This window comes from Macaca mulatta, chromosome 9 (assembly GCF_049350105.2).
Source record: "Macaca mulatta isolate MMU2019108-1 chromosome 9, T2T-MMU8v2.0, whole genome shotgun sequence".
NCBI lineage: Eukaryota > Metazoa > Chordata > Mammalia > Primates > Cercopithecidae > Macaca > Macaca mulatta.
Genome location: NC_133414.1, coordinates 64,218,816 through 64,243,882, shown reverse-complemented (window position 1 = coordinate 64,243,882; position 25,067 = coordinate 64,218,816). Strand labels below are relative to the sequence as shown.

General features: G+C 44.2%; 1 protein-coding gene and 1 long non-coding RNA gene across 3 annotated transcripts in view; one reads left to right on the top strand and one right to left on the bottom strand.

The window, feature by feature from the left end:
- Nucleotides 1-25,067, bottom strand: part of GRID1 (glutamate ionotropic receptor delta type subunit 1) — a 783,526-nt gene that overhangs the window by 35,444 nt on the left and 723,015 nt on the right. For both annotated transcript variants that reach the window (XM_015147073.3, NM_001257667.2), the window contains 1 exon segment: nt 9,904-10,099. In XM_015147073.3, coding sequence (XP_015002559.1) covers nt 9,904-10,099 — 196 coding nt within the window.
- On the top strand, nt 6,755-10,776 carry LOC114669958 (uncharacterized). The gene is made up of 4 exons (XR_013398057.1): nt 6,755-6,875; nt 8,253-8,355; nt 9,111-9,357; nt 9,685-10,776. It is a non-coding gene; the product is annotated as an uncharacterized LOC114669958 (long non-coding RNA).

The following is a 25,067-nucleotide window of genomic DNA, read 5'->3' as shown; positions in this document are numbered from 1 at the left end:
TATTTTAAAAGTTGATATGGATTGGGGGATATTTGAGTGGATCTGCCGTTGGGTGGACTGCAGAGTCAAAGCATGTGAAAAAGGCTTAGGCACATTTTAATTGGCCACGGCCTACAGAACTCAGGAAGCTGAAGCCCAAGACCATGGGAGAGATACTGAAGACAGTAACTATGAAGCAGTGAAAAGACCACTGCCCTCATTCTCCTACAAGGAAGCTACACATTTAGCAGAAATAAACTACTACTAAAGCTACACATTTAGTAGAAATAAATGTGGGTTTTGTTCACATGGAGTTCAACTGTTTTTTCCTGCCTCTCTAATTTCCTTTATCTTCCTGTACCTTTTATTTCTTGCTTGCCAGTTTGCTCTCACATTCTCACACTTTTAACTTCAAATCAGAAAAGGAGTTGAGGCTTAGAGATTACAAAATATGTGTTCCTAACATGACTATCTTGGAAAGCTTCTTCTAACTTCACTAAGTATCCCTGCTCTGGGCATCCATATTCTTTCCCACATTAAATCAATTGCAGCCGTTTGCTGTCCTCTAGAACTTGATTCCTTAACAAAAAGATTAAGTCTGAGACTTCATATTTTGAATTAGGTGATAATGAATACACAACATATAAAAATTAACAGGGTGGGGTTAAAACAGTGTTTAGAGGGAAGTTCATAGCTCTGATACTTATATTAGGAAAGAAAACAAGTGTAAAAGTAATGATGTAAGTTTTAACATTAAAAAGCTAGAAGAGGTAAGATAAAATTATAACCAAAGTAAAATAGAAGAAAATATTTTATGCACAAAAAAGTTGAAATCAATAAAATATAAAAACAACAGTGAAAATCAGTGAAGACAGAAATTGGTATTTTTGAACAGAAAAATCATGCTCATAGATTGGAAGATTCAGTATTATAAAAATGTAAGTCTTCCCTGAAATGATCCTTATATTAAATGTAATAACGATCAAAATCTCAACAGGCATTTTTGAAGAAATTGACAAAATGATTCTAAAATTCAAGTGGAAATGTAAAGAATCTGAAATTGCCCAATCTTGTAAAAGAAGAAAGAAGTTGAAGGACTTACAATACCTGATTTAAGGAATTATTTTAAAACTTCAATAATCAAGATATTTTTGTATTGGCATAAGAGTAGTTATATGGATCAATGGAACAGAATAGAGAGTCCAGAAATAGACCAACACATACATGGCCAGTTGACTGTCAATCAAGGCATGTAGTCAATTGATTAAATACAAATTATCTTAATAATGGTAACAGGTCAATAGAATAAAATGAATAGGCAAGTTACAGACTAAGAATTATATTTGTAGTACTTATATTTGATCAAGGACTTCTATCCAGAATACATAAATTAATGAATATAAATCAGCAATGAGAAGATGGAAAACCAAATAAATATTAACAAAAAAAGCACACATTTTATGAAAGAAGATACATGGATGGCCAATAAGCACATGAAAGCATGCTCAGCATCACTAGTCCCCAAAGAGAAGAAAATTAAAATAATAATCAGATTTATGTTCATACCCACTAAATTAGCTGCAACCAAAACTACTAGCAACACTAATGCAGGATAGGACATTCAGCAACTGGGACTTACAAGTATGTAAGGATTATATTACCAGAGGTGATGTAAAGTAGCATAACCACATAGGAGGTAGTTAGTTTCATAATGACCTAGTAATTTCACTCTTTCAAATTTAGCAAAGAAAAATGGAGACATATCTCAACAAAGTACTTGTATAGTATTGTTCATATTGTCATATTTATGGTAGCCCTGAATTGGCAACAACTACAGTGTATGTTAATTGGAGAATAAATAAACAAATCAAGGTTCATACAATAGAATATCATTCACACACACGCAAAAAAGAAGTACTGATATGCACAACTCCATGGGTAAATCTCATAGACGTTTTGTTGGGTGAAAGAAGGAAACACAAATACATATATTCTGTATAATTCCATTTGTATGAACTACAAGAGCAGGTAAATTTAATGTGTGGTGCTAGAAATCTGTAAGTGGTTTTCTCTGGGGATGAGGAGAAGTGTCTAGAAAGTGACAAAAGAAAATTTTTACAGGTGATGGAAATAGGTATCTTGTTTTGGGTGATTATTACAGAATTGCATAAATTGTCTAAACTCATGAAATAGATACTACATGTGTATTTTAATTGCACCTCATAAAAGACTAAGTGCTATTGCCTTTTTTAAAAAATCTTTTTCGTGGCTGCATGCGGTGGCTCACATCTGTAATCCCAGCACTTTGGGAGGCTGAGGCAGGTGGATCACCTGAGGTCAGGAGTTTGAGACCAGCCTGGCCAAAATGGAGAAACCCCTTCTCTACTAAAAATACAAAAATTAGCTTGGCATGGTGGCACATGCCTGTAATTCTCGCTACTCAGGAGGCTGAGGCAGGAGAATCACTTGAACCTGGGGAGACGGAGGTTGCGAGCTGATATTGTACCATTGCACTCCAGCCTGGGCAACAAGAGCAAAACTCCATCTCAGAAAATAAATAAATAGACAAACAAACAAACAAATATCTTTTTCTAACATATAGCAGTTGCTAAGATAGTTTGCTGACACCTGCTGAATGTATACCTTGTGCTACAATCCACATTGAATGCTTTAGACCCTATACATTGGTATACTTGCAACTAATCTGGACAGACCTTCCTCAAGTATCACAGATGGTACAGCGAGGTGAATATACTTGTTCAAAGCCACAGACTAGGTTGAGCATAAAATTTAAACACACATTTTCTAACTCCTAAAAGGAAGATGCTACTCAAACTACATTTCTTGAATGGATAAGTTCATAAATGAATGAATAAAGAGAAGATGCCATCCAAGTTGCAAAATAGATATAGGGTCTTTTGAGCAGGTACAAAAGATACAGACATGAATGATTCACCAATGTGAGTGCCTGAGAGGGAAGGAGGCTTACAAAATCCCCAATCCATACTCACTTGGAAGCAGAGAAATAACAGAATTTCTTGGATCATGGCTACAAGGGCTCTTGCTGTTGTAGAGAGCAGTATTTTTGCTTTGCACCACACAGGTAGCTATGTAGTCTACATCTCCTTCCATCATCTTGGTCAAATTTTCTTGATCTTTGAATCTAGCATCCCAAAAGTGCAAAGAAGTGCCCACCCATATAAGCCTCGCCCTACTCTTCAGTAGGAATTTCCAGCATGCCATGGAACTAGGAGCTGCCACATATGAGGTCACCTTTCTTACCTTGCCCTTTCCAAATGGAGGGTTATCTGGGTGCCAAAGTTCCTGATCCTACTGTGGAAGACTGCCATCCTTCTAGGGATCAGCTTCTCTGCCACAGGTGTAGTCCCTGACACTAAGCAGAGATTGTGTGCAAGGAGAGCAACCCTGTCACAGAGCAGAAAGGAAGAGGAAGGGAGCAAATGTTGGTGCTAAGAGGTGATGCCCACATGCAATCTAGTGCAAGGACAAGCATTAGATCAGGGGTGGAAATAAGATTTGTGGGCCCATTTTCTTCCTGCATTTGCATTCACACTTTGTGACTTCAGCTATATTTACTGAAAGGAAAACACCACCTTTTGTTACCACCAAATGCTGACCTAAAAAACTCCTTCCCTCTGAAAAATACTATCTCCAGCCACAGGGTCTGAAACAAGCTACTCATCTATTTATTCAAAGGCCTCAATGAGCTGTGAAGATTGACATTTAAACTATTAGCGCTATATTCTATTTGACAGTGTTATTAAATATTAGGTTTGATTTATGGAAAGGCTTAATCAATGGGTGGTCCAGGTCAGCCCTGGCACTGAGCAGAAATTGGGTTATGCTGGATGTTGCTTGATGAAGTTGATCAAGCTAAAGAAAAAAAATCCCATCAGCAATATTAAAACCTGACTTCACGTGATGAAGTTATTATCATATAAATTTGAACCATTTGCCAGCTCAATTCTGCATCTCCAAGTTTCTGTAATGGATATTTTAATAGTTTGAAAATCAAAAGATAAAGTCACAGACTTCAATAACCTTTGCCATGACACATGGAAGGAGCAGTATGGCTGCCAAACATGGGAGTCGGGCGTATATCTTCCTACTTTGGTGTCAGAGAGGGAAGGAAATAAAAGCACAAGCAAAGTGTACACAAGGGGGTGGAAACACAATGAGGTGTAGAAAAGATGAGATTACCACCCCATGGGAAGAGGCATGAGTAGAATGAGGTTTTGGTGACCATGCCACTAATTACTCACATCTGTGTGAACCTTAGGCAAGCCACTTAGTTTCTCTGAGGCTCAGGTCCAGTTTCTACATCTTGGAGATAATAATCAAGTAGTCGGTTTCAGATGAAAGTATGAATGTATGTAAATGATCTGGCCCAGTGCCTGGGATGTAGAGATTGCTCAATAGATTTCAGACGGAGACCAGGCCAGACCAGCAGTAAAGCTGGGTCTCAGTGCAGTGAGGGAGATATTTCTAGGCCATCAAAGACAGACCTAGAGGACAAAAAGGGGCAGACCCTGAATGCTACAAGATGGTACAGAGCTGGATGATGCACTACTAGAGGCGCCTATGAGCTGTTAAACGGTGCAGAGCTGCAGCAGGAGCTTCTTAGTAGAGATGCCTGTGCACCACTCCATTATATAGAGTTAGAGGATATGCTACCTACTAATGGTGACTGTGTGCTATGAGATGATGCACAGCTAGAGGCAATGTCCCTGGGTTGCCCCTGTCTAGACCGGGAGTCCTCAAACTTTTTCTATAAAAGAACAGATAATAGATATTTTAGGCTTTGTGGGCCATATATCTTTATCATAACTATTCAACTCTGCTGAAATAGCAGGAAAGCAGCCATAAATAACATGTAAATAAATGAGTTGGGCTGCTTTCCAATAAACCTTTATAAAACAAGCTGTAGGTCAGATGTGAACAGGAGTCAGAGTTTGCCAATCCTTGGTCTAGTCTTTCCTTAGGCCTGATAGGTGCACGTAGCTGACAGAAATGGAAGCAGCCTCTCTCCTCTCTCTTTGTGACGCATCTTTCAGGACCAGGAAAATCTTATCCTCTACAGAAGGTTATCAAGAGACAAGCCTGACAGGAACCCTGGAGCTATTTCTCTTGTCCCTTCCACCATGAAATCTAAAGAGGGTAACCTGCTAACCGATGACAGGAACCTTGTCTCCGATTTATCTGCCTCTGCTCAGTCAGACAGCAAACAGATGACTCATTCAGGGACAATCCTGTATTCATTGAGACTTACTGGGTGCCAGGCAGGTTTGTTGTGAAAATGGTGTGTGGTAGTCTCTTAATAAATAAAAATTCCCTCCTGTCCCAAATTTTCATATTTGCCTCATCAAAGTCTGACAAGATCTCACTTGTCCTTATCTTAGTGGCCACTGGCATGGTAAATCCTTTATTTGCATCTTTTGCTACTGATTTTTTAACATTGTTGTATTCATAAATAAGACTCTATCTCCAGAGGGTTAGTGATTGCCTAAGTGCCGCCAATGGACAAGGAGTAGCTAGAACAATAAGGAGGTGTTTCTCTAATGACTCATCTCCAGGTTTATTATCCTCCAGAGGCTCAATGGTGTGTGTTGGCATGAAGGAGTGGGTCCCAGAGGTGAGCTAACCATGACATAACCCTTCTCCAGTTCTGATATCATGGACAAATGATTACTCTAAACAATTCCCCACCTAAATTGGTTTCATGTCATTAAAAGCCTTAGCACTCCCAAGGAGAAAATAACAGCAGCTCTCCAGGGTCACCCTCCGTACCAACCTCCTTGACTTTTGCAGCAATTAGACATTGCTCCGCTACCAAACACTTCCTGAAAATGGAGCTGAGTCACCAAAGAGCAACTGAAAATTAGAAGTGTGATTGTCTGTCAATTGCTAAAGAAGCTTCCAGAAGAAGCCCCTCGGTGGGCAACTCCTCACCTTTGCCAGGCTGCCCACATTGCATGGCAGCAGACTCTGTTTGGGATTTGGAGAGGCTGTTCCTCCCTGAATACTAGGCCCATAATTCCCTACTTGCTGGATTTGTCCTGCAGTTTCTGGATTCAAGTTGTCATCCTCACTTAGGGCACAGCCATCTCCAGACATCTCCAGACTGGTCTGCTCCAGGCTCAGGGATTCACAAGCTTACTAAAGCCATAGTCTGGGGGCAGGGAGCACAGGGGCCACTCCATAGAAGTAGGGAAGAGGACAAATTTCAGACAAGCATTTAAGTCCAGTAGTCATCCAAACAGGCACATGAAGAAGGAGGATTTGAGAGTAAATCTGAGCTTTTCCTCCAGTAAAAAAAAATGCAGCACACTTCATTGTCTGACAATACTATAAACTCACTTTTATGACACTAGTTATAAAACCCGTAACATTTGTCTAGTGCTGGCAGTTGGTTTCTTTTTCTTAGAGATCCAAATGCAAGAGAGAGATTTGTGATCTCAAAACCAGCTTGGGGTTCATAAAATGAAGGTATCATAAAAACAATCCATCCTATGTACTAAAAAAGTTAAATTCTATACCATGAAGTGATAGGCATTGATAAAAAATCCTTTGTTTGCATCCTTTGCTACTGATTTTTTAACATTGTTGTATTCATGAGTAAGACTCTAAATATCACCAGAGGGTGAGTGGTTTCCTAAGTGCCACCAATGGACAAGGGGTAGCTAGAATGATGATGAGGTGTTTCTCTAATGACTCATCTCCAGGTTTATCGCCATCCAGAGGGCTCGATGGTGTTTGTTGGCCTTTCTGAGGCATAAGCAGGCACATGTCACCTGCAAAGAGGGAAGGGGTGGGTACTTGTGAGGAGTACAGCATTGCCTTGCTTGGTCTGGACATGCATTTGGAAGAGTAGGGAGGTGAGCAGAATGAGGTCAATGACAACTTTTGCTTCAGGATACCCGTACATTTCTCCTGGAATGGCTGTCTTTTTGAATTAACTCATTAACTAATTTTCTAAAATCTCCTGCTAATCTAAACCTAACACCAACCCTGCCTTACCAACAATGTCCTTCTCTCTTCCCTGCTGCTTTGGCTCTCCCAACTGTAGCAACCACTGTGGTGAATCTTGTATTTTATCATTGCTTTGGATGTGCATGTGTATATTTTATACATTTTTAAGAGGGCATAATATTCTGTGTTACCTTCTATTAGTTGACCTGTATGAAATTGTCTTTAATGGTTTATTTTACTCAATATCGTCCTGCTAAGATTCATCCATTTCATTGTAGCCAGCATCTTTCTTTATATTGTTAATGGTCATTTGGATGGTTTCCAGGGTTTTGGTTCTACAGGAAGTGCTACCGTGGCCTTTCTTGTCTCCAAAAGTGTATGTGGACATTATTTTAGGTCGATACATTGGAGTGTAACTGCTGGGCCATACGGTATGTAAGTGTCCCATTTTATAAGAGAATGCTAAGCTCTTCTCCAAAGCGATTGTACTGAGCACACCCCCACCAGCAATTAACCAACTGTTACTCCACGTCTTCTTCACCACCTCTCATTTTATGCCAAACTAATTGGTGTAAAATGATATAATCTTTATGGTCTTGATTTGCATTTCACAGATCACTAATAATTTTGAACATCTCTTCATTTGATTATTGGCCATTTGTGTTGCCTCTTCTGTGTCAAGCCTGTGCAAGCCTCTTGCCATTTTCCTGTTAAGTTATTTGAGCTTTTCTTATTGATATATTCTTGATAGTAATCTTGCATTGGTTATATGTATTGTAAATATCCCCTCCCAGTGTGTGACTTGCCTTTTTATATTACTTAAAGTGACTTGTAATGAACAGAACTTTAACAAAGTCAAAAGTAGCTATCTTTTTATTTTTCTAAGCAGTGCTTTTATTTTTTAGCATTATGCAATGAATCTTCATAAGACCCTGTGTGGATGACAGTACTGGCTCTCTCTGAGAGTCAAAGAAAGCCAGGAAAAGGAACGCGAAGGCCATTTGGCCCAGGCCTCACATGCACAAAAGGCCTTAAATCAACATTGTGTTCATTATCTTCAAATGAGGTCACCTACAGCCACAAAGATTCACTGTCAGGGATGAAAGAAGACCCTGCAGCTTAAGGCTAGAGCACCATCCTTTGCAGTGAACTGAGAACTGTGAGGTTTTAATAAATCTTGTAAGCATGAGAATAGCACAGTTACACCGCATTCTATTATTATTGTCAAAGTATCACTTTGTTAAATCTAAACATTCAAAATTTATCATGATATGTATTGTCAGATCATTTAAGTCTCTAAGGAGACCCCCAAATGGAAAGTTGCCCAGGTCTTTCTCAACTCCAAGAGTTCCCAGACAGGGAGAATGGTGTGCTCCATTTCACAATGTTGGTAACTTACAAAACTGGAATTCACACCTAAATGTGTCAAGCTCCAGAGCCTAGACACATTCTGCTGTTCAATGTGGCTAAATGGCAAGGAAAAGTCATCCTGAGCATGGGATCCTGTACAAATCATCCTATGCACAACCATCTTCCCAGTGGGCCTCACTCCACATGGCACCACAGCTAGGTGCCCCAGCCTGTCACGGGATAGAGGCTGCACTCTGTCTGATGCCCATGTGTTTCCAAAGCAAAGGGGGACTCAGGCCTCTCTCCCTTGACCCCTCTGGGGCACATCAGGGAGGGGCTGGCAGATTGCTGAGGACCATGAAGGGCAGGGTGGTGGGCCTTAGTGGCCCCAGAGCTTGCCCCAGGCTGTCCTGACATCCACCGCTCTCTGCAGGAAGGCCAAGATGTCACTGGAGTGGCTAGGGGGCAGCACAGGGATGAGTGTGTGTGTTGTGGGGGGGGGGGGGTAAGGTGTGAGTGCGCCTGTGAGGGTATACATGAGGAGACTCCACAGAGGTGGCAGGATGGGTCTGGGAGAGAAAGGATAGGAGGAGACACTGAGGCAGTCGGTCTGCTCAGAGAGGCAGCAGTGCTGACCAGGGGGCTGTACATGTCTCCGGCCCTATTCTCTAATGACCTCAGGACAGTAGCTGTCGCATGTGGGGGTCACTGGACAGGAGGACCCCACCACCACCAGCAAAATCATAACACCTGCCTTCATCCCACCACATTCTTCTTCATTGACCTCCAAGGGCTCTACAGCTGCACATGAGTGGATAAATGCCAATTCCCCAGCTTGGAACCCAAGGAGTCATGAGTCAGAACCATCCAATCCTCAGCTGTATAAGAGGATAATAATGCTGAATTCGAGTCATTGTGGGAAATTGACTGAAACAAATGAGCAACATCTAACAGTGCTGAAGAGCATCATGGGCTTTCTCCTCCCTTCTTCCCTCTGGCACTGGTATCTTCCCACTTGTCCTCCCAAGGCTTTGCCCGGTAAGGCTCTGTCCCAGGCTGTCTGCCCTTATCCCCATCTCTGAGGCACACCTCTTCTCACAGTACGGCCCCAGAGATGAGCCCAGCCCACCTGGCTGACCCTTTCCCTGTGTGCAGACTTCCCCAACCAGACCCCCAGGATAACCACAGTGGGCCACCCTCTCCCCAACACCCTCCCTTCACTCCTGCACCTCTTCCTTGGTACTCTGCTTCTGCTTTTGCCAAGTGTTCTCACCTGAGGTGGACAGGTCTCTCTGTGCCACCCTCCTATGAGCTCATGAGGAGGGTGGGCCAAAGGTCAGGCTTAATCTGCCTGCTCCTCCCCAGCCAGCACCACTCTGCAAACTTGGAAGGTCCCTAAGGAGCAGCTGCTCTACTTCTGCTGCCCAGAAGGGGCATCCACCTGAAGAACGTGTGTGATGGATTGCCCTGCAGGTAACAGGGCTGCTCAGAGTCAGATGCCTCTGGAGGTGTCTCCCACCTGGGGGATGACCACCCCATGGCCCTGTCACAGTGCACGTGCCCAAGCGCCAGCTCCCCGCCTACCTTCCTGATGCCTTCTGAAGGACTGGACACACAGTTGTCAGCCCCTCCGTTCTTGCTGATGGTCCGCCAGAGTTCGGCAAACGTGCTGTCCTGCTCCAGGGGGTTGGTGCCCTTGGCTCGGAAGTACTCATATACAGCAGAATCCCGGACGGTGCCATAAGACATCTCCACTTGTTTGGACAAGTCCTGGAAAGTCCTGAAACGCAGAAAGGCAGCGAGGCATGAGTACATGCTGTGCACTGCACACTGCAAGGTTACAAATGGGCTGCAAGGCTCTTCTGAAGTCCAAGCCCAGCATGGCCCACTATCCACATTCTTCATTCCCAGTCCCCCAAAGTTTGAGTCCCTCAGCCCGGAGAGGGCCTCATTCAATTACAGGTATGTTTTCTCAGTGTTGATTAATTCAATAAGATGACTGGGAGCCTAAAACCAGGTTCTTTACTGAACTGGAGGGATAAAAGGATGAATAAGACATGATTCTTGCCTTTAAGGAGCTTATAGTTCAGCTATAGAAGCAGACATATAGACAGAAAATCATAGTATCAAAGAGTCAGGGCAACATGAGAGGCTGTTTGCTGCGGATCTCCAACTCAGATGCCTGCAGAGGCTGCGCAGGAAAGAGGCCTATGTTGGCATTATGGACGATAATGATGGCTGGCCTGTGACACTCAGAGACAGCATGGGGAAGAAACGCACTCAGAGACCAACTGACTCAAGGTAAATTAAGAGGCATCCCCTCCAAAGCTTGCAGCTGTGCTAGGGGTCTAGGCAATTATTGACTTCGAAAGCTCCCCACCCCATGACCTCCCCAACCAATTTGGTTTTTGAAAAAATAAAGTAAATTGGATTTTTATATCTCTCCTGATTTTAAAATGTTGACAATTATTTAAAAGATAATGAAAAAAACAAAGCACTTCTGAAGGCCTTGGGTTTGCTCTCCTTAGAGGAGTGGCAGGTAGCTCCAGCCAGGTGCACATCAGAGGGGGGATTTCACGAAACAACAGCCATTGGCAGCCCAAGAGCAGACTTCTGAGCTAGGAGCAGAGGAGGAGATTCCTCTGGGGAAGGACGAATAGTCACAGCAGGAAGGACCAGTCGCTATGAAGATTTCACTTGCTTCAGAAGAGCGTACTTGGCTCAGCATGTTGAGAGAATGTCATGTACCAAACAGAATAGCAAAGTAAAAAAAGCCCAGTGGGGAGCTAGCCTCTCTCTCCAGGTTCCAACCTGATCACTCTTTACTTATTTCTCTTCTAGAAATCTCAGTCTCTCCTCTTTATCAACCCACATCATCATCCCTCCCTCTCTCTGAGTCACCGTTTCCACAGGAAGAGCCAGTCTTCTCAACTGGATCTACACAACCCTCCATCTTCTGGTCTCATTTCTGGCTGTTCTCCCCACCTGCACACAGCACCGTAGCCAACCTTGAAATGAGAAATCCCACACACTTCCCATCCGTGGCACCAGGCCACAGTGCTCCCTCTGCCTGGAATCCCTTTATCTTCCTCCTCTAACAACACCTCTACAAGCCTGTTGAAAATCCAGCAGCCAACAGCTGCCCCTTTCCTTGGGGAGCTGTCCCCACCCCAGCCTCCCTGTGCCCTCTCCACACCTTGTGGGCTTCTGTGGCAGCACGAGCTCACCAGGACTTCAGAGGCTACATGCCAGAGCAGAGACAAGCAAGGGCTCTGGAGTCCAATTACCTATCTTGCCTGTCTGCCCTCCACAACCAACACTGTGGTCCAGAAAACTTAGTTAACTTATCTGTGCCTCAGTTTCCAAATCTTTTAATAATGGAGATAGAAGCAGAGCCTGTGGCAGAGGATTGCTATGAGGATTAAATGGGATTTGTGTTCAGCTCTCAGAGCAGTCCCTGACTACCGTGATTATTCAGGTCCCCAGTGGACTATATGAATTGAGGACTGGAGCTGAAGGAGCCCCTTTTTTGCACCCATGGCCCTGGACCAATGCTGACAGCAGCCTCCCCAGCCAGCACACAGTAGGCCCAGCTGTGGATGTTTCCCCTTGCTTCGGAGACACATGCCACAGCACTCCTTAGGTCCCTGCTATGTGGCCCAGAAACAGAGCTCAGTATTCGTTTCAATACATTAAAGATGAAAGGAAACATAAAATAACAAATTCGATGAAGAAATCTTTCTAATTATTGTTCATTATTTATATCTAATTGAAGCAAGATGTTCCTTTGCCTGAAGGGCCCCAAGGGTTGCAACTCTGCCGTAATCTGCCTGTAATGAAAGGAGGGGAATCTTTTTTTTCCCACATTTTAAAAAATTTTTCTCATGGTAATACAAACAAATACAAGGCTTTGATAAATGAGAAACATCAGGATGAATTACATAGTTGAGTCTAAATACTGAGCTGCTCTAAATTGCTGCAGTTTTCATGAGTGTGGAACGAATGGGTAACTGCCAGGGATCTCCAAACTGTTTCATCCCCACATTTGAAATGGAGATTTTCTCTCTCCTCTAGGTATTATTCATGAAGGTGCCCATGTCCAGAGGCTCAGGGAATGTCTCTGGATAAGAAGCAGGCAGCCCAAATGTTTATGGCTTCATGTTCATTTCTGTTCCAGTAGACCTCACTGCTCCCACCCCAAAATGCCACCCCCATCTTCTTTGAATCTTACTGCTCAGACCCACGGTCATAGCCTCCATTCATCCATCACCTCTAATAGCCACAAATTTGTGCAGAGGAATCTCTCCCATCTCAGACATGTACTTGATCTTTCAACAAAGGTTTCCAGGCTCACTAATGCCCAGCACAGGGGGCACTATCATCTTATTCCAGGGTGAATAAACTTATGGAAGGCTACTCGGGATGTTGAACAGAGGGACCCAACTATTCATCCACAAAAGCCATCATCTCCCTGAGGAAGTCATCCTCTTGTCACAGCACACAGTTTTGGAGGGGACACACAGGGAGGAATAAAGGAGAATGGGGACAGCCAGGCATCCAGACTGCCAAGCCAACACTGGCAGTCAGCGGAAGACAGATGCTGAAGTCAGATAGGACGCCCATTCAAGCAAGTGAGGGAGGCTTCACCTGGAGGAGGCTGTGCTAGCAGCACACTCAATTTAGAACTTTTCTGAAGTCAGTCTCTTCAGCAACAACTGCTACGAAGTGTCCAGGTACCTCTACCACAGAGAGATGAAGGAGACGTGCCCATCACAGGTGTGGTCTCTATTAACCTCACATGCACAATGCAACTCGCTGATGTCATTCAACCATTTATTTCACCAACAGTTTCTGAATGTCTACTAGGTAAGGCACAGTGCACACCAAGCAAGGAATACATGGCAGGCATCATCAAGGGGTGAGTTGTCAGAGAAGTAAAGCAACAGCGACCAAACAATATGAGAGACATTAAAATACAGGTCTGTATAGGGGATCCCAGAAGCACAGAAAAGTAGCTAACCCACAGGTAGGAGCTAAAGAAATGCTTCCTAGAAGAGGGAACATTAAGCTGAGTCAGAGAGAACGGGTAGAGGCAGCCAGATGGAGAACCAAGGGGTAGAATGTTCCTAGAAGAGAAGGTATTACCTGAGAAGGCATTTGGGTAATGAAAACAGGTGGCTTATTCGGGACACAAACCAGGGAGCAATTCACATCAGCTAAAAAGACATAGGTGATGGAATTTGGCAGTCCTGGGTGTGGATGCTCCCTCTGAATGCCTTCACTGTTTGACATAGACCAGTAGCTCTCAAAGTGTGATCCTCAGAGCTGCAGTGTCAGCACCTCGGGCCTTATGAGAAATGCAAATCCTTGGGCCCCACTCCAGACATACTGAGTCAGAAATTCTGAGGGTGGTGCTCAGCAGTTTATGTTTCCACAACCCTCCAGGTGATTCTGATGCATGCAAGCTCCAGAACCATGGACTGGGGCAAATCATTTAATCTCTGAGGCCTTAGATTTCAAAACTCATACCCAACTCACAGGGTTGTTGAAGATTAATGATCCCAGACATATACCTGGTACACAGTTAATGTTTAACAAATGGTAGCCCTTCTAGTAGACTGCTTATCAGTAGTTCAGATGGTTGGAGCACTGGGCTCATGTGAAGGAGTCATGGGTAACAGGCCAGAGTAGTCATACCCAGATGGAAGCAAGCATGGGCAAGCTGCATGTCTAAGCTTCCAGGCTCATGTGATTGGAGCCTATCTCCCCATCTGCCCATCTGTCTCCCCATTGAGAAGCCTATGGCCCATCTTGTTTCCATCTTGTTGCCAAGGTACATGCAAATGCTCCCCCATCAGCCCACAATTTGCTGCCTTGTCAACAGCACACACTTCAGGCACTCAGGATACCTAAAGGGATGACTTGCAGAATTCTGAACCCAGGATGAGCATAGAGACACCAAAACTCCTCTATCAGGCAATCTGGACCTTTGCTTTGTGGGTCGTCATAGTAACAGCCTAGCAGAGGCTACCCCGGGAAAGTAGTGAACTCCTAGGCAAGGAACTGCTCAGGAAGAATGGCCTCAAAAGCATCAGACCCAGGCTGCCCACCAGAGTCTGCACTGGCTCATGAAATACCATGGTGCAAGCTTGTGTATCCCTTGAGCCTCACTTCTGTTTGCTGCCTACCTTCTTACTTCACCTTTTGATAATATTTTGTGTTGGAATCCTCCCCTGACAAGCCTACCCTCTCCTCCAATCTTATGTTTAAATCAATATTTCTACTTAAGTGTGTCCTACCAAAACTGGGTTTGAGACCAATGCGAGCTGCTTCTCTGTGTCTCCTGACCTGGATTACCGATTTTTGAAATTTCCACAAGCTAAAAGCATAGCTGATACCTTTGAGCACATCAGATTGTCTTGCAAAAGGACTTTGTAAGCATCCCTTGCCTCTGAGAACACTGTCCTCTAATTAAACATGCACCTCCAGGGAAGACCCACCATGCATCCTTCAGCTGTGGCCAAGGATATTCTCCCCAGCTTGGTACCACCTCCTTTCCTTCCCACACCTTTCTCCATAAGTCAATCTTTCTATTTCCTTGATATATGTTCATTAACAAAGAGATAAATGTGTTTGCAGTATAAGAAAAATCAATAATACAGAATTTATAAATACATCTTTGCATGTTACAAAAATATTTACATTGGCAATGGAGATAAACACACTTGCAACAAGAGCAGAATAAATATTCAGTATATGTAATGGATTTCAACAATGGTGGGGATGTCATAAGCATGGGCCTGATGCATTTGGATCTGGAAGTCCTATTATTCTTCCTTAAGGAGAAAACAATGTGGTGGAGTGGCTCAAAAGACACGGGAGGGTGGGGATATCCATTCTGGTGACTTGAAACTTTCATAGCTACAGCCTACAGATGCCTATACTATTATTCTAGCAGTCTCGATTTTCTATCTCATGTCTGACTCTACAAGAGATGATGCTGCAATCATCAAAAGAATCCAGATTGCCTGGCTAGGGCTCCACAACTGGCTTCCAGAGGGCACCATGACCCACCCTGGTACACACTGATAAGCCTCTCCTGGTTTTCTTCCCCAGGGTGCCCCACGGCCTCTCTAATCTGTCACCCATGCAGGGGAAGGCTTCCTAGGTGTTCTCCTTCTTTCATTCACTCGTCATTCAAAAACCCTATTTCCTGTGCATCTGCCTGCATTAGACAGTGCTCTAGGTCTGGGGATAGGGCATGAATGGCACCAAGTTCCTACTTTTGTGGATTTTACATAGTTGAGATGAGACAAAGAAACAAACATCAATGACAACAGCAACAATACAATAACTAGGTAATGCCAGGGTCAGCAAACTTTCTGGAAAGGGACAGATAGTGCCTGTGTGGTCTCTGAGGGCCACACAAGACTCAGTCACATATTCCTTGTTTTTGTTTTTGTTTTGTTTTCCAACATTTAAAACGTTTTTAAAAAGGAAAAGCAGTCTTGGCTTGCAGGCTGTGTCAAAGCAGGCTGCAGGCCCTCTGAAGGCCTGTGGGTATCGTCGGCTGACCCCTGCAGCTCTGTAACAAGTGATGAAAAAGGCTACGAAGATTAATAAAGCAGAGCAAGGGTGAGATAAAATGATGGAGGCAGTGATTACATAAAGTAGCCAGGGTGGATTTTGAGCCATTGGAGTTGACATCTAGGGCATGTGTTTCTCTAGTATCTGTCCTCACACTGGACTAAGAGGAGCAGAGAAGAGTGAACTCACAGAAGCTGGGGCTGAGGCCTGCTGGGACTGTCCTGCGAAGGAGCTAAGACAGGGCGGCCAAGGAGCCAGCTTATGAACCTCTCCTACCTTGGAACATTTACCCAGGGACCTTCCAGGAAGCCTGGGAAAGGTGATGCTTGGGTGTACACAGGTGCTGTGGTTAGAATACTGTCTCCGCCAAAACTCATGTTGAAACTTAATTCCCAATGCGGCAGTATTGAGAGGTGGGGCCATTGAGAGGTGATTGGATCATGAAAACTCTGCCTTGATGAATGGATTAACCCAGTCATGGACTAATCAGTCATCATGGGAGGGGAGACGGTATTTTTAGAAGAAGAAGAAGAAGAAGAAGAAGAAGAAGAAGAAGAAGAAGAAGAAGAAGAAGAAGAAGAAGAAGAAGAAGAAGAAGAAGAAGAGAAGAAGAAGAAGAAAAGAAAGGAGGAGAAGAAGGAGAAGGAGGAGGAGGAGAAGAAGAGGAAGAAGAAGAGGAAGAAAAGAAGAAGGAGAAGGAGAAGGAGAAGGAGAAGGAGAAGAAGAAGAAGAAGAAGAAGAAGGGCTTAAGCTGGGATGCGAGTAGGCTTGGGCCCCTGTCCATGTGATGCCCTGCACCACCACATGACACTGCAGGGAGAAGGTGCATACCAGATGCAGCTGCTGGACCTTGGACTTCTCAGCCTCCAGAACTGTAAGAAATAAATGCCCTTAAAAAAAAAAATAAACTACCCAGTTGAAGGTATTCTGTTATAAATGAGAAAAAATAGACTAAGAAAACAGTTCTCCTTTGTATCCAAAGCCTAGTCAGGGTGTGATTTGGAGTAGTGAGCAGAGGGACTGCAGATCCAAACACTGTATGAGAACACTTAGTGACCCACAGGGTGAGGGCTGCAGGGCCCACGGCAGGAAAATGCATGCTTCCATAGGCCACAGAGCCCTTCTTCCAATCTATGCCTGAAAGTCAGCCTCGGAGGGCCAGCTGAGGTGCCCTCCCTCCTCACCTTCCTTCCCTCCACGGCGTTTTCTCTCCAAATCCCACTTCTTCAATTGCTATTGAAATTAAGACATCCAAAATAAACGGCTAGAAAAACTCAAAGCATTTGAATATATTTACATACTTGTAAAAAGTAACAATTAATAAATGTAAATAAATATAAAAACAAAAGTAAAAGGAATAAGCAGTGAACTTCTGCAAGACTTCCACTTCTTACAAACACATTTTTGTAAAATTTGCATTTTTATTATGTTATAAATAAAAAATGTGATCTGAATGATTTTAAATATCCTGCTTCTGCCCAAGCATCAGTTCTGGGCCTTGAGAACTGAGCTCTGTGTTCTCTTCTATCCTCTACGTTCACCCTTCCTCCTGGGTTAGCCTCCCATCAGCCAAGATCCACTGAGAGGCAGGAGGTCTCTCTACCAGTCCCATCAAACACCCTGTCCACAGCCACGAGGAGGCTGTGATAGTTGTATCTTCAGTCCCTACAGCAAGACAAACATGTCAGACTAACTCAAAGTGGTCTGAGGCCATCCCAGGTACTCAGGGCCCATCAGTACTCAGGCTCCCATACCAAGGCAGCCTGGAGTTTCCTCACTTCCGCACCTTCTGCCTGGATTCAACTCAGGCCTGGTGTCCTGGTCCCAAAGCAGACTGTGAATTCCTAAACATGGGCATATGTGATACGTGTTTCTGATTTGCCAAACTCAGCCTAGATCCTGTATGTAAGCAGAGCTCAGTAATAGGAGCTGTGAAAATCACCTTGATGAGGTCAGATAATTGTGGGCCAGGTGCTAAGCAAAGTCAGGAGCTCAATGTCCACACTACTCACTAGGTCAATTCTGGGGCTTCTATTTCCCCCAGCAAAGGAGGCTTAGTGTAGAGCCTTCAGTGCTTCAGTGCTGCTTCCTCCAGCTTTTCTCGGCTACCCTACTTTTGGGGTGCCAGCCTGGAAGACCTCCTGCTCACTCGGGCCTCCAAGTCTTCACTCAGGTTCATTGCCTGCCTTCTTTGCTGTGTCCTGCCTTTGTCAGGTGACTAAAACGTACCTACCCTGAAGGAATCAGCTCAGCTGTCATGTTGTATTGAAAGAGTGGATCCATGCCCACTGGATCTAAGTCCTGTGTGTTCTGGACTTGGCCCTATCCTAATGTTTTCCCCTTTGAGCTTCCTGTGTTGTCTGCCCACCTCAACCCTGAGCTCCCCCAGGGAATGGACTCTGTGTTCATCTCTGAATTTCTATCACCCCGCATACAGGCTGACAGACATTAGGAGCTGAGTTCATGTTTTCTGGAAGAATGAACTCTGTTTTAAAACAATTTTGTGTTTAGAACTGAATGGCTGAATATGGCTGGGAAAAGATCCAAGCTAAATACCAGCATGGTGATTCTAACTTTAGAATCATGACCACTAGCCTCCAGGAGACCCTTAAATATGCCTGAGATCTTCTAAATCTCCCCGTGCACTTCCTCCTCCTACGTTCTCAGATGACTCTCAGACAATGAGGCTGCTTCTTGTTTCCTGAGAAGGGAGACGCCATCAGTAGAGAACTTTGCTTTTCTAACGAACTCCCTTCTCGAAAACTACCGAATAGAATAGTTGCCTTCCATTTTTTAAAAATGACAGTTTTGTTTTTTCTCCTATGTATGTCTAACTCTGTTTGTCTCCTAGATCCCAGACATTCTTGCTTTCTCAAAGTACATTGCTCTTCCAGTTGTCACCTCTATCTTCCTCATCATGAAATTATTTCTCTCTGCAGATCATTTCCATTGGCTTGAAAATACATACATACATCTTCGCTCTCGGAAAAAAAAAAAATCCTATGAAATGACATCCTCCAACCACCCTTCCAGCTCTTCTTCTGGAGAGTTATCTATGATTACTGCCTCCATTACCCTCTTCCCATTTCTCAGAAACCTGGCTTACTCCAGTTTTCATCCCACTGCTGATCTGAAGCAACTTTCATCAAGGTCATTAATGATCTCCCAAATACAGTGGCCAATCCTCGGTCTTCACATCCCCCCGACCAGTAGCATTTGACAAGCCAACCACTCTCCTAGATGCCCTTCCTTCATTTGGTTTGCAGAAATTGCTCTTGCTCAGTCCTCCTCCCACCTTGGAGGATCTCCTTATTCATTTCCTTTCCTAGTTCTTTTTTCTGTTCTCAGACTCTGAATTTTGGAATCTTCCAGGGATCAGACCACAGATCCCTTATCTTCTGGGTTGCAGGACTTTTGCCACAATCTCATCATGTCAGTTGTCCGTAGATGCAGCCATACATTGATGACCACAGTGGGACACCCCAGCCCTGACCCACCCCATCCACTCCTGGCAATCACCCACCTGACCACTTCATTTGGATGGCTAATAGATCTTCACACTAAAAATGTTCAAACTTGAGCTCTTAAATCACTAACCCCTAAATCATGCCTGCTCTTCCTTTAGTTCTCCCATCTCAGTCAAACACTGCTCTATTCTTTGAGATGTTGTAGCCAAGAGCCTTGAAATCACTACTGACTTCTCTCTTTCTTATGTATCACACATACAAATTTCAGCATTTCCTATCTCTTCCTCTATCAAGATACATCTAGAATCAGATCACTTATCATGACCTTCACTCTGCATCTTATCTGGACACTGAGATAGTCTCTCTAAGAAACTCTTTGCTTCCACCTTTAACCCCTACAGCTATTCCCTGGGGAGGTCAAGCAGAGTGATCCTTTAAAAATCTATGCCAGATCATGTCACCTCATCATTCAAAGCCCTCCAATGACTTCTTGACTCCAAAGTCAAAGGGAGCATCCAAAGTCCTCACATGGCCTGAAAGGTCCCATGTTATGTGGACCCCAATATATCTACTCTCACCATACCAGCCTCCCTGCCTTCCCACCTCAGGGTTTCTGTAGTTTTTTATTAACCTTATCCTGGTTTATTCTTCCCTCAGATTTGTAATTGGCTCACTCTCTCAGGGTCTGAGTCGAATCAAATGCTACCTTCTCCATGATGCCTTTGTTGACAATCTTTTACAAAATACAACACCCCTTAAATTATATGAAAAAAAAAACACAAAAACACATCACAACTTGACATATATGGCTGCTTAATGTTAGTTCCCCTCCTAGAATGGGACTTGGCTATTTGTTTTGTTGCTGTATCACCAGTGCTTACAACTTGAGTGACCAATCACCCCAGTTTGCTTGGGAACTAGAGATTTCCTGGATGCAAGACTTTCAGTGTTAGAACCAGAAAAGTTCTAGCCAAACTGGGATAATATGCCATCTACCTACAATAGTGCCCAGCTCATGGTAAACACTCCAATGAACATAGGTTATATGTATGAATCATATATGAATGAGTTGGCCTTTTTCTTGCCTTTAAAACATCTAGTTTGGATAGTCTGTTGGAAAAGTCTTCATCTTGGGTTGACTAGTCTCCCTTCAGGACAACTGTGAGTCAATCATCTGCAGAGAAGCAGGCCTAGTAATAGTTTGAGGTGCTTGAACCAAAGAACTGTGGCCCTGAGCCAGGAGGCACAGCACAAAGCTACATGGCTTCAGGCTGCCCAGGAACAGATTGCCAAGGAGTCTGGGAATCAGATCTAGTTCTTTAGGCTCAATCCACAGGGTGCTGAAACTTCATGATACAGGTTTTTTGTGGGTGCAGTAGAAATCAGCTTCTACCAATTAAGAGAATTCTCCTGGGATACAGTTGTTGTCTGCTCCCCTGGCTCCTGTGTCCCTGCCACTCCATGGGAGTCCTGCCAGCCAGCAAGACCTCCATGCCAGGAACATGGCTAGCTCCCAGCTCTCAACACCCACAAATATTTGCTGTCACAAATCAAGATAAAAGCAGGATGCACCATTAACCTTTAATATATCAGTGCTGGGGCTCTTAATCAATTATGAAGCTGTCACAAATGTGTCTGAAATGCAAATCAGGGCAGCAGCCCTTGGGGAGGCTGTGAAGGTGCCTTCTTCCCCTTCTGGCATAGCCAGCATCACCCTGTACTCCAGAGAAACAGCATGAGCCTCTTCTCTCCCTGCTAATACTGTCTTTCCTTCCCTCTTCTTCTTTTCAAATGTCTGCCTGAATCCTCTAGTGTGTCATCTTCCCCAGCAGTCACTTGATATGCCAGAAGAAAGATACAACGAGACTAACTTCCAGACCCTGTGCTAACACTTGCTTTATACTGTTTCATTGAACCTTGGCAATAGCCCTTTCATAAAGTTATCATTGCTAGCCCCCTCATTTTACAGATTAAAAATCAAGGCTTCAGGAGATTAAGGAATTTATGGAAGGTCACAGAAGCAGCAAGTACAAGAGCTGTCTTCACACTCAGGACTGCTTGGTACAAAAACCTGTCCATATTAGTATCATCCTATGGTGATATTAAGTAGCTCATAGCTAAGTGAGGAGGGTGAACAGGCACATGGATCATTACAAACATCACGCAAAACAGTGCTAGAATGAAGCATAGAGTCATGGGAACATGAAGTTGAACTTGTCCCAGCTTAGCAGACAAGGAACTAGGGCTGTGGGCAAAGAGGGAGGGTTCATGGGAAGGGTGAGGCTAAGGCTGAGACTTAAGGAGAAACAGGAAATGGACATGTAGAAGAGATAAATAAAAAATGTTCTGTGCAAAGGTAACATTGCATTGTTTAAATCATGGATGTGTGTGAGAAAGAGAAATCTTCTGGGAACTAGTAATAGTTTACTAGGAGACAGCAGAAATGGTATATTACTAAGCACTAAGAATAGGATTGCAGGACAATTGTCCATAAAATACTTAGAGGATTGTTATAATGGAATTTTTGTGGAAGTGCAAAGATAATGGAAAAATGATAAGCTATCGATGTTCCCTAGACAATTATGGGGCCAGAGAATGTGTGAGCTGAGTGGGTGGAGACATCTTATACTGTGGACAGTGAGGAAGCCACTGCAGAAAGTATGCCACACATATTTTAGAATGCAGAGCTGAGAAGCAGCTGTGAGTCCATGTGCTTGCACATATGTGTGCATGCATAAATGTGCACACCTGTTCAGGCCTGGGTGTGTTCATGTAAGAATGTATACTCAAGGGCCCCAGGGCAGGAAGAAGAGAAGAAAGATGGAAGAGAGTGTTGCTGGAGGGCCAGGACAATTGGATGGGGGTATGCCATTTGCTATGACTAACTTTAAAATAAAGGAGTGGTTGTGAGTTACTCAGTGGTTGGATGGGGACCCCAGAGGAGGTGGATTCATGTGGCAGAGAGCCCAACCAAAGCAGCTGGTGAAGGGATCACAGCACACAAGACATCTGCCTGCCTGAGCTTGTTTATGGATCTGAGCAGTCAGTACTCATGGTGCAAGAAAACAGACTGAGGCTCTTCCCTTGTGGGACAGCTGGAGGGAAAATACTAGCACACATGGGCCAGTGATTGAACAATGCAAAACCAGCTGTAATTAAATGTGAAGCTACAAGATCTAGCTGTTTCAAATCAGTTTGCAGAAAAATCACATTAACAAGGATATAGACTCTGATGGGAAGTTTAGGAAAGGGAATTGGGAGGAGAAGTTGTGCTGTATCATTGATGAGTCTTGTCTGAGTTCAGAGAATGGGAGGATTCCTACTCTGTGCCATGTGCTGTTACACAGGCTAGCACATTTCATTCTCAGAACCACCCTCTGTGGTAAGCTATTCTTCCCACCTTATGGATAAGGAAATTATGAAGTTTTTGAAGCTGGTCCATGCCAAAGCCAAGTTGAGCTTGTTGAGCTGTTGATGCTAAGCTGTTCCAGGCCTGGATCTCCTAGATGCCTTAGCTATCTTCCCAAACCAGCTCCAATTAAGGATGATGTCCATGCCATGGAACGTTCGGTTACAACTTTTTTTATCTTGGACACCATTTCTCTTGTGGCACCATTAGCAATGCCAGGTGCCAGTCACAGCACCCCAAGAGCTCCACATGCCAAATAACCTTGACCTGGCGTGCTCTCTGGCCAGTGACAGAGACTATCTGCTGCAGGTACCTGCACTCCCCAGGGGGGCATCAATGGGAGCCTGCCTATGCCCCAATCAGGACCAGGATACTGGCAGGATAGAGCATGGTGCTGTTTTTTGTTCTTTGAAGTAATTATTCATCCCATTGATGTTTTAGGGTTTGGACAAGACACTCAGGATAACTCTGCCAGTATCCAACAGTGTTTGTCCAGTTGGAGCAAAACATCCCACTACAGAACACTAGATACACCACCATGGAAAGGTTGTTGGAAAGTACACAGATGGACAAAAACATCTGGGGATATCCAAACATATCCAGACCTGGTGCCAGTCCCTCTTTCATGAGATCCTTGTGACAACCCTGGGAGAACAGTCCTAATTCTTAGGACCCTGGGAGGTAAGGTGAATTCCCCAGAGAATTAGAGACTCATATCAATTTATGCAGGACCCTACAGCTGGTCATAAGCAGAGATGATCGCATATGCTAGGCTGTTCTGGCTGAAGTCTGGTTCTAAATATCAAACCTCTTAAGCAGAGAAAACAAGGGAAGCAACACACTACAGTTCAGGCTCTATCTCACCAGGAGTCCAGGGCCTGGATTCTGGACCCTGCCTAGGGAACATGGCATTTCCTTGCTCTTAGGAGTACTCATGCTGGAGTGGCAGGGCAGGGAAGCGGTTCAAAACCTGGGCAATGGAGTCAGAGTGTGCTTTCAAATATTACTCTACATCTTGCTAGCTCTGTGGCCGTGGATAAGCTACCTAACCTCTCTGTGCTTCAGTGTTCTCATCTATGCAACAGGAATATTCATGGATTGAGTGAATTCAGGCAGAGCACTGAGCATAGTGCCAGTCTGTGGGAAGCATCTAGTAAGTGTTAGCTATCGTTACGAGCTTCAGTTCCCCCAACGATTACATGAGGGAATGATGCTATGCCAGTGCTTGTAAACTGCCAACCTGCATGCCCAGTCCAGAAGTGGCTGGTTTGGCTAGCATGCTCTTTGCCTACTTTGAATCTGCATTTTTTTTTTAGCCTGGGTCTGTGATTTTTGGGTCATCACAGGCTCAGCACTCTGGTCTTAGATCGACATTTACATTCTCTGCTTAGCCCTGTCAACACTGCGATGGAAACCCACTGGACAAGATGATCCATCAGGCCTTTTCCTGCTGTGATATTTCATGATTCTATGGCCTGGGCTGGAACTAAAAGACTTATCTTGTTTAGGATTCTCTCTTCCAGAAAAGCAGCATCATGGGCTTTTTTCTCTGAAACATAGCTGTTTTCTCTGAAAACTAGAATCTCATTTTGCAGTGTGTGTTGGGACTCAGAGCTACCACGGGGAGGATATCACAGAGAACAGACCTCTAGTGATTAAAATGTAGTGTGCTCAGACGCCAGCAGCTTTGCCTCTGCAGGGTGCTGGAAGCCACCTCCTCAGAAGCAGGGACCCAGGGAGCTTGTCCCCAAGTCACACCAAGGCTACAGCCACACTGTGCCCAATGGGGCAAAGCAAATCAACCACCTTCAAAGGCACCAGCTCAGGTCATTGTGGTCTTTTCTGACTCTTAAGAACATAATAGGTCCCCGTAGTGCCTCAGAATGAAAGGTAATGCACAAAATTTAGCCACAAACCCAAAGCAAAGCCAATGTCTTCCTCTCTGGGAGAAGAGAGACTTCCAGCAGGAAGAGCCAAAGATGAATTTTGGGTGGAAGCTGCTTGCCATTCTTCAAGAGAAATGAGCATTCCAAGGGAACCCTCACCATTCCAAGATGGTGCTCTCTTTGCCTGCTGTCTCTCTAGACTACCACGTCTGCCAAAAACAAGGTTCTCCCTGGAATGGTTTCCTTCTGCCATGTTCACAGGGCATCCAGGCCAGGTAGGAGGAACACTGCCTCCTGTGTTTCCTGGATTCAGAGCCAGGCACACCAGGACCAGGCTGTACCTGAATTTTTGCACTGAAATCCCAGGAGTCACTCAGCAGATGTTGCATCCTGATTTGT